General features: G+C 32.1%; 1 protein-coding gene across 4 annotated transcripts; it reads left to right on the top strand.

Moving 5' to 3' along the window:
• The first annotated feature begins 707 nt into the window (after positions 1-707).
• Positions 708-10,691, top strand: LOC123693522 (cytochrome P450 4C1-like). Of its 4 annotated transcripts, none has more exons than XM_045638669.1 (9): positions 708-983; positions 2,169-2,278; positions 2,807-2,897; positions 3,578-3,763; positions 4,542-4,921; positions 7,910-7,978; positions 8,502-8,670; positions 9,628-9,810; positions 10,448-10,691. In XM_045638669.1, the coding sequence occupies exons 1-9, from the start codon at positions 830-832 to the stop codon at positions 10,615-10,617; spliced, it is 1,512 nt and encodes a 503-aa protein (XP_045494625.1). In that variant the 5' UTR covers positions 708-829; the 3' UTR covers positions 10,618-10,691. The 4 variants fall into 4 exon arrangements, with proteins under 4 accessions (XP_045494625.1, XP_045494627.1, XP_045494628.1 ...); XM_045638671.1 differs by lacking the exon at positions 708-983 and adding an exon at positions 1,774-1,791; XM_045638672.1 differs by lacking the exon at positions 708-983 and adding an exon at positions 1,863-1,906.
• Positions 10,692-10,756: the final 65 nt, after the last annotated feature.

Here is a 10,756-nt window from a genome sequence, read left to right as displayed (position 1 = left end):
TACCTTATTTTAAACAGATTTCTGTTAGCGAATTTTTTAGTTAAACAGTAACAGTTAAATGCGCATTTGCCTTAGAGTAATATTACAGGCATTTGCCGTTTGCGCTAAACATTGCGCATTTAACAATTCGCACCCGTATCGCCACGGACCACGTCGTTTATTCACATACGTTTTATTATGAACAAAATGTACATAAGAATTTTATTATGTTTTTGTTTAATTCACCAGATTTTTGTTCAATATCAATATTTTTTTTAATTTATAACAGTAGATACTGCCACTACTGCGTTGCCACAATTTTGCCACTTGGCAAATTTAAAATTTTTGGCGCTAAAACGCGCTGACTTATTACGTTGCTTTTTATTTGATTATATTAAGTATACATATTTTGTTAACAAAATTATTAAGAGCATTTGAACTTTTGGCGCAGATTATTCAAAGTTAAAACTTGTTTCGCGACATAAGAAACGGCCGATGACCAAAAAAAAATACCTTGGTTCTATTTAAACCACAATGACACACCTTTGTTTTGGTTACAAACTGGTTAAGATAGATACTTATTGGAAATGTAAATAAGTTTGTATATTTGGAATAGGATTACTATCTATAAAGTAGAATATCATTAATTAAACCCGCTCTTCAATAATATCAGCTTTATGTAAACGTAAGGTCACACTGACCGGCGTCATTTGTATATTTATACTAAGTATATCAAAAGCCAACAATATCATTCATACCCATGCGCTAATCGCGAACGGTTGCATCTTTAGTGTATATTACTAGATAATAACGTACACGCGATCCTAAAACCGTATAATAAAAATAAATAATGTTCTACACTTTATTATTACTATTATTCGCGATCCTAACAATCTATAGTTTGTATATCAGATATAATTATAGAGGGAGGTTGCTCGCAAAACTTCCTGGACCGACCCGATGGCCGATTGTTGGAAATGGTTTTGAGTTTGCTCTTCCACTGGGTAAGTGTTATTTATACATTAAAAAAAAAGGCTAGTAGTGACTTCTGATCCGATCATCCGATCTTTCTTTCAGTCAAAAAAGAAAGAAAGATATTAAGAAATTCTGGCATATTCAATCTGTTATGAGAGCGTGCGACTTTTATTTTTTCCATTTTAACTACTAACTACTTATATAAATAAATTATAATCACGCTTATAGTTATTATCTTCTTAATAAATAATAGTTTCGCAGACATGTTTCTGATTAGTTACGTAATAACGGGTGTAATTAAACTAGACAATTCAATTTTTATTACGATATTAAATGACAGTACCACGGATCAATTTAATTAAAGGATAACTTTTTTATTAAAATGTAGGACATATGTCCAGAAATTTATATTACCTAGAAACGATTAATTACTGTCGCGCATAGGTTAAATACTTTCATTAAAAGTGGCTCCTAGAAAAAATAAATGATACATTCAATAATAATTAATTAATTTCATTTTAGCCAAGAAGCTTTAAAGCATTTGGATCTACTAAACTCCAACGTTGCAGTGAGAAAAAGAGCAACTCAATTTATTACCTTTGCAAATAATTATCTTTTTAAATGTGATTACTTAATATCAATTATTTTCGTGATACGATAAAAATAATTAGGTAGATAAGTTAGATAATATCAAACTTCGTTCAAAATTCGTTCGTTCATCTGTCTGTTAACGGTTTGTCTGTCAAGACCTTTTTAGATTTTTCTCATGTACCTACACGTGGAGGTATCGAGCTGAAATTTATATACCGTCCCTGAAAGCTGTGAAAAATCAAACTTGTAAAGTTGTAAGCTAACTACTAACACAATCAAAATATACACCCGTTTATGATGCAAATTTCGTTTTTCATGAAGGAATCAAAACTTACCCGTGAACACACAATTTTGAAATTTGGTACAAGGAAACGTCTTAAATCTACAGTTATTGTGGTTATGGCCTTCTGTGATTAATATTTTGTTTCGAATTAAACTGATTAAAACCGGTTTGGGGGCAAAGTCGAATTTTAAGAATTTCTTGTTTATTTAAATTATTTAATCAAAACATTTGATTAAAAGAAAAGTGCATAATGTGATAATATTTTATATTGCTGTATTATTTTATCGATAGCTAACTTAATGATACTAATTAAAAACCTATTAAATCTTTTTCTTTTCAGATGAATTGTTCACGTATTCACGGAAACTGTACTACATGTATGGGCCAGTCATTGGATTCTCTGCGTTTGATTTGTGTTTCGTCAACATATACAACCCTGAAGATATCGAGGTTCAATCTAAAATATAGTATAAAAATTGCTGTTCTAAGTATCTATATTCATATCTATTATTATAAAATTTTCACTTTGGTACAACACAAAAACTACAGAGTCAACATTTTACCAACTATTAAAGTATCTACGAATACATCGTACTTAATCCGATGCGCAGAAAATATAATTATTTTCTTAACGTCTTAATAGACGTTATGGGACCTGTTAAGTACTTACTAGTTATTATTCTGTGCCTGTGCGCACCCGCACTCGTACCTGCACCTAACTTCCGAACCGCCATTAAGTTTAAATCGAACTGTACCATTCGTTTTGTTTCATTAAGGTGTCATACTTCTACTTTTAAATACTTAGGATGTAAGGTGCGATTAGATCCTTACTTTAGACTTGCTATGAAAGATAAATAACCCTTATAAATACGGTTATTGGAGGAGAAATATTGATTAAAAGAGTAATAATTATACATAACATTGAGGTTATTGTTTATAAATAATCGGGACTTGTATTGCTTTTGTTATTTTTTACAGATAATATTATCAAATACGAAATACAATGAGAAGCAACAACCTTATACGTTTCTGAAACCGTGGCTCTGCGAGGGTTTACTTACTAGCAACGGTAAGCATAGTTATTTTTTTTTTTTTAATATAACGAGATTTTAATATCACGATTTAACTATTACACTTCACTCACGAGATACAGGGATTATTTCTTGCCAAATTTCAACCTTTACAAAGATCAAACTACAAAATAATCAGTTTTAACAAAAAAACTAAAGTGACTTAAAATAATTGTAGAAACTGCACAAAATTTGAATGACCAACCGGAAGGTGTTAATTTTCAAACAAAAAATGAATAAAAAAAATACGTCATAACAAGTTCACCAGTGGAAAAAATGTTTATGACAGTATTTTCTTTGATATTCAGTTATATAACATTTAAATGGAATGGTCATTAGATATTATGTAGTACAATAAGCCGAATGAGTAGAATAAATTCTATTGCTGTGATGTTTGAATGGTAAGGCGTCGCCCTCGCCCCGTATGGCATGGCGAAAAACGCGCGTTCTGTTCTGTTGTGATAGAATTTTTTCTATTCTTTAATAAAAAACATTATTTACCTAAGTATACATTCGTTAAAAATAAAGTATTTTTAATGAATTTTAAACGAAATTTAGTCTTTATTGCAGTCTCCCCGTGACACTTGAAAGTGTTCGAAACGTCGGATTAAATAATAGAATGACTAAATCGCGGTTAAAATCTGTTAAAAAGTAAACTAAATTAAGTCTCTGAATTCAGGTTCAAAATGGCATCAGCGAAGGAAGATGTTAACACAAGCGTTTCATTTCAATATACTGAAGAAATATGCTAGAACCTTCGAGGAGAAAGCTGATGCGTTTCTAGAGAAGGTCCAGGCTGAAGTTGATAATGAACAAACAGATTTGGTCTCACTTATAACCAGGACGACTCTTCAGATAATGTGCGGTATGTAAAACTGAGAAGAGTAATGCTATTAATCGTCTTTTCTTTACTATCTATACTAATATTATAAGGCTGGTTGCAGAGCTTGACCGACCATCAGTGCGTACCGTCGGTCCTGACGATACGCATCAACAATGTGTATGAATATGACACTAATGCGCATGACAATACGCGTTTGGTCGGTCTAGCTTTGAACGGTTTCATGAATTTCCATACACATGACAAGCGCGACTGACGTACGCACTTATGGTCGGTCAAGCTCTGCAACCAGCCTAAAGCTGAAGTTTGTTTGTTTGAACGCGCTAATCTCGGGATCTACCGGTCCGATTTAAAAAATTCTTTCGGTGTTATATAGCTCATTTATCGAGGAAGGCTATATGCTATATATCATCACGCTACGACCAACAGGCGTGGAGCCACGAGAGTGAAACCGCGCGGAGTAGCTAGTGTTTTATAGACGCAAAGTCTCGGCTCAGTAGAAACCCAATTGATCCATCAAATCCTTTCAACTCGATGTAGTACCTATGTCCAAAAAGGTCAAGAAGAATACATACAATACAATATTTTGTAACGGCAAAAAGAACGGATATTTCCAAAACCTTTTAAAGATTGGTATGACAAAAAAGGGGTTATCAGCATCAGATTTAATTAGATGAGGAATCATTTTAGATTGGAATATAATGGAATAAAAAAAAAATAAAAAATATATCACTGAGTGGTAATAATGCTTATAAGTACTGTGCAAACTAATTTTCAATAAACCGATTGAATTTTATTACAGAAACCACTATGGGTTCATCAATGAAAGCTGGTATTGAGACAGTAACGGAAAAGTACTTCAAATCGATTCACGCCTTTGGCTCGACCACTGTACAAAGATTCTGCCGAATTTGGATGTTTTTCGAGTGGTCCTTTAATTTGTCGGAAGCGGCTAAAATTCAAAATAAATTGTTGAAAAATTTACACGAATTTACGACGCAAATTATACGTGAAAGAAAGGCTTATATGGAAACGAATCCGTTGGACGATAGTTTTGATATTGATACTGAGACAAGTAAAAAGGGACGATTGGCCATGTTGGATTTGCTATTAAAAAACGAAAGTGATGGAAATATTGATATAGATGGTATTCGAGAAGAAGTGGACACGTTTTTATTTGAGGTATATTTATTTGATTAGAAATTTTAATTATGTATTATGTCTGATGGGTTTTGAAGTGAAACTTCTTTAGGCGCGTTGAGAGTAAAATTTCAAGTTCGCGTCATGAAGGTAGGCGATGATTTTGGTATCTATGAATCTCGCAAAAGAAGTTTCACTTCTGACATGTGTGCTCGGCACACACGCTCATTTTTATGATATAGCTTTTAATTTTATAATAAGTTTGGTACGAATATGCTTTTATTACTTCCTATTAAACATAATTTGACATTTTATCAACACAAATCCCAATAAAGCTGATAACCTTGAGTATAATATATTGAGATATTATCTCAAGTCAAAGGACCGTGGTCGATTGCATTTGCATTTTAATTTTTTTCAAGAACTAACTATATTTTTAGCATTATTCTTTTGAAATCTTTACATGCTATCAGAAATGTGTTTGTCAACACATAAAATAAACCAATTAATTTTTATAGCGTAGTCGTGACAAATAAAAAAAATATCATACACATAACCTAATTAAAAGTACGCCAATTAATGATGTCCTATAATATTGTAAATTAAAAATGAACAATAGACGATATAATATGACATTTAAATGAATACCTACAAGAATATAAATAGAAAACAAAGAGGTTTTTTTAAAGGCAGTAATGTCACACGCAATGGTGATTATCAAGAAGCTTATATCTAATACACTGGAGATTGCACTATGACCATTAACTTGTAACAAGAAAATATGACCTAGAATGACGTCAGTCATGTTTTTTGTCTCTTTCTGTTGAGTGACCACGCTGGTTTGTAAATTCAGGATTTTTCAAAATAGAAAAAACTAAAAATCATGGTCTATAAATAATAACGACATAGGTATATTTTTAACAGTATTTAAATTATAATATTATGGTCATACTTTATAGGTACATACAATTTTAATTGGTATAGAATGATAGTTTTAAATAACTTTTGGCTACAAAGCTTGGATATGAACCGATATATAGCATTAACATCCTTTGTAAATAGAGGAAAGTTGTGTTTTGCATCAGATGCTGTTTACCAAATTGTAAGCTACTCAGATCTTCTTTTTAAACGCGTTGCTTCGACTGGTCAATTTCAAGCCAAAATCATCAAAGAAAAACTGTTTAGCGGCCTTGCACAAATTTCAGCTAACTTTACAAAGTTTATTTTTCAAAAGGTATTTTTTTTCTGGGTCGTAATCCTCAGTAACCTTGATGGGCACATATATTTCTTTTTATTTTACTTTTTCGAAAGCTGAAATACGTAAAACAAAAAAATATAAGGTAAGTTAAAAAAGTATAAATTTCAATGTAAAAACGAACAATCTTATAACTACATGTGAGTGCAATACCGATGTCGTGTGTTGTTTCATTACTAGTAAAAATCTTTAAAATGGTGTTCTAAATTTTCATCATAATATTGTTATTACAATATATTATTCTCCTCGCTATCCATAAAAACTCGTCATCATGGTTACCTTACTTGTTAAATTTGTTTATTGAAAACTTGTTGAAAAATGATAAAGTATTGGGGAAATAACAAATTTAACATGACTGCTTACTAAAATGATGCTAAATTAGACAATTTTTGCCATTGAAATGTTTCTAAACAGGTAAATGCAGGAGTATAATGAGGAATATTGTAAATAACGTAAATATACACTTGCCTGTGAAATTCTATGCCGGAATTTGGTGTCCAAACACTTCTGCAATTTTGCACAATACAATGCATTCTTTATATTCGGAAAATATTCATTAAATAAGCAACAATATTAACTTAAATATTCGAAGCGACGCAATTTTTTTGACACACATGCCATATTGACAAAGTGAGAGTTGCTACAATTTTATTATGGTGACTACCCATAATCAGGGAGTATCGCTTTGTAATAATTGGTTCAGATACTTATTTTATTTAGCATAAATAATAATTGTCTCATCCAACAATGCTTCTGAATGAGGTCTTTGGCAATTTATCAACAAACTCATGTACAAAAACTAACCTTTTGCACAGAATATTACAGCATACATAGTAGCCTTGGGAAAACTTCGTATTAACAGTGGCAATACCAAGTTAGGTGTGAAAGTGATAAAAAACATGAACTGGGCAATATTTTCTTGTTACACGTCAATGTTCATACCGAAATCTCCAGTGTACTAGATATAAGCTTCTTGGTGATAGTACCAGATGACGATTAATAGATGGATTGTAAACGGACGTGATCAAGCCAAATCGTATATAATTATTAGTAGGTTGAACGTTTTATTGAAAAGTAGGCAAAGTCAAATTTAAAGTTAATTTTATGTCAGACACTCAACATGTGCCTTATAAGCTTAGAGCATTATTATCTAAGCTTATAAGGATAAGGGAGATAATTTTTAGGTTTTTATTTTGAGTAGTGATGTAACGATACATGATTTTGCCGATACGATACCGATACCGATATTTGTAGTAAAAAATCGGGGATACCGATACCGATATCGATGGCATGGTAGAAAAATAAATAGTGAATTATGCATAAAAGTTACCAACATTTAACAGAGACTCAACTGTAAATCGTATTCTTTTAAATAAAAATTCCAAATCAAAAAACAAAAAAAATATTTTTTTTAGTACATACATATTATTATTTTACAAAGTCAGTTAAACTTTAAGTAATACACATACAATCAGTAATCAAAGTTTACTATTGGTAGAGTTTTTTCAGAAAACAAAGTGCCCGCGCGCTGGCGACCTGCCGCATCGTTCATTGGGCGCGGTTTTTTGAATTGTTTGATTTCGATATCTGTTGTTTTATAATCGGCGATACCGATATATCGGTATCGGTATCGTTACATACCTAATTTTGAGCAAAAATAGAGCAAAATAATATTTTCTACTAAAAGAAGTCCTCGAAAGCTTCCCAACTTATTGAAACACACTTGGTATTTCAACTATCATAATTAAAAAATATTTAATTTGTGAATGTTTCAGGGACACGATACCACGGCGATGGCGATAAGTTACATGATAATGCAATTAGCCAATGACATACGTGTTCAGGTAATAATTACGCCTTTATATGGTATTTTAATGAGTAGAGTTGTAAAAAAGTGCATCTGAGTAACTGTATTTTTAACGTAATTTTGGACGCCAATTATTGAGTAATGATGCTAACAAAAAAATTATGTGCATAATTTATATAATCTAATTAATTATAAAGGGCTCTAGGGTGCTTTTCCACCAATAATGTGCGAGGATGTGTAACGCGGAATATATTTTGTAAATAACCAATCGCACATTATTGGTGGAAAAATCCTTTATCTGGTGTACACGAAACACGGGTCTCTTAACTCATTGAGCCCCAAGCGGCCCGACCGGTCCACGACACAATAGATTTTCTATTGTGTCTGTGATTCCGGGGCCTGAGTTAATAAAAAGTGAATACTGTGTATTTAATCTTGAAATACGTTCTAGTCTGCTACCCATAATTATTGGGATGCAAAAATTAATCAGTTATTTTAACGTAAAGTTGCATGTAAGTTCAAATATTTTATTATTTAAGAATAGTAGTTGCTTCTTATAGAATAAATTATACGCGGAAATGGAAACTATATTCCACAACTCTACACGTCCACCCACAGTAGACGATTTAGCTGAAATGAAGTATCTAGACTGCATCATCAAGGAGACATTACGATTATACCCCAGTGTCGTAATGATCAGCAGACATATTAGAGAGAATTTGACGTTACGTAAGTATAAAAACCTATAAGTTAAGTTATTTGCTTTTTATAATATAAGCCAAGATTTAAAGATTTATGAGCTTACCACAAAACAATTAAAACACAGTCTTAAGTTTAAACCAGGAATCTGTCACTTAAATAGTTACAAATATCTATGTGAAATACGACAAAACCAGATTAAAGAGAACCCGCGCTTAAAGTTACACCCTGTCTAAAGTTTTTTGCGGTAAGACAGAACATGTTCGTTAATTAACGAGTTAAAGTCCTATACTAACTGTTCATTTATATATCATGAAATTTGCTCGTTTTGTGAACAATGTTCAGTCTTTCGTATAATAGTTAGTATCTACACTGCAATAGCAATATTTTCGTTTTGCTTCATTTATAATATTGGTTTCGCAGTTTGTGAGTGTTAATGTTACATGTTTTACAAACTGCGTAAATATAAGGCAATATACCCATCTTCCACCATGCCTAACATATTACTACCTAAGTACATTTATTTCACAAAACCCAGAAATAGTTGGCAGCTTAAAAATAAAAATAACGATAAGAAACTGTCCCCCATAGCTAGCTCAAAAAGTTACGCGTAGGTATAATAACTGCAAATGTTGACGACGAGCTGAAAAAACATTAGGGTAATTACCGGAGGACGGGGTAAATCCAATAACGTTAAATTAATACGTAACTATTTTAGTGATTGATTAAACAAATGTGAATAATATTTTTATCAAACACGTTAATTTTCATGCGATGCCTTCACGATATACGATATAGGTACAATAAAACGGTGCTCTGAAGTGATATTCAAATTTTTCAGAGTTACCCGACATCCGGAATTCCTCGAATGCACTATGTTTTTTCAGCTCGTCGATGGCAATGAGCTCAATTTTTATGTATTTTTAACTGACTTCAAAAAAAGGAGGAGGTTATTAATTCGGCCTGTTTTTTTTTTCTTATTTCCAGCCAGCGGTTTCACCGTACCAGGAAATACAACGATCAATATTCACATTTACGATGTCCATCGTCGGGCAGATTTGTATCCAGAGCCTGAGAAGTTTATCCCAGAGAGATTTCTTCCTGAAAACAGTGAGAAACGGAATCCGTTCGCTTTTATACCATTCAGTGCTGGACCGAGGAATTGTATAGGTATGTATCTAGGATCTAGGATTGACTTATTAACTACGAAGATCACAATTATTTCGAGTAATCTTTTTCATTTAGGTGAAAAGAAAGAAAAAAGCTTTGTTTTCCATGTTCTATCTGAATGTCATTAGCCAAATCTATTTACTAATCTTTTTAGAATATGAATATAATTATAAAATTCATTGGTCCTCGGCGAAGCCGGTCCTGCGGGGCCAAAATAAGATTAACAATACAATTATATTAATAACAGAGCTAAATCGCTCTGTTATTAATATTGTAAATTATACTTGTTATTACAATGTACCATTAGCTGCAAAAGCATTTTATTTATAAGTATATTAAGCTATTGCGTGGGCCTTGAGCGCGAGGACCGAATCGAGAAATTCCGTAACGAAAAACCTCACGCTCCCCACTCCGACGGGCGGAGGTGTGGCTTGAAGGCATAGCATGCAATAGCTTTACCGCGGCAGTCCCCGAGTGCCACACGTCGTTTTATTTATATATTTTATGATATGGTTCAAATTGATTGATGGTGATCGTTTGTAATTTTAAAACTACCCATATAATTACATATTGGAATTTGAATCTCTAATACATCTTTATGCTCTACATTTAATGTTCAATAAAAAAACTTTTTCAGGTCAAAAATTTGCAGTATTGGAAATGAAGGCCCTGCTATCTGGTCTGGTTAGACGATTTCACATTGAGGCAGTGACTAAAGCAGAGGATATTCAATATAAATGTGACCTAGTATTACGACCAGTTGATCCTATTTACGTACGATTTAGGAATAGGAATAAGTCTTTATAATTTAGTTTTAAAAATAGAAATTTTAATTTATGTTGAAAATTGAAATAAACAGGAAGTTCTATGGATTATTGGTAGTTAAAATATATTTTATTTATTTATTTCAAAAACGAATCGCGATAAATCATATAGTCACGTATTT

Source organism: Colias croceus, chromosome 8 (assembly GCF_905220415.1).
Source record: "Colias croceus chromosome 8, ilColCroc2.1".
Lineage (NCBI taxonomy): Eukaryota > Metazoa > Arthropoda > Insecta > Lepidoptera > Pieridae > Colias > Colias croceus.
This window is presented reverse-complemented; position numbering and strand designations above follow the sequence as displayed.

Coding starts and splice junctions, on each gene's coding strand:
- LOC123693522 (XM_045638669.1), top strand. CDS start 830: ATGTTCTACACTTTATTATTACTATTATTCGCGATCCTAACAATCTAT. Junction 7,979..8,501: donor CCAATGACATACGTGTTCAG/GTAATAATTACG, acceptor TGCTTCTTATAG/AATAAATTATACGCGGAAAT. Junction 8,671..9,627: donor TAGAGAGAATTTGACGTTAC/GTAAGTATAAAA, acceptor TCTTATTTCCAG/CCAGCGGTTTCACCGTACCA.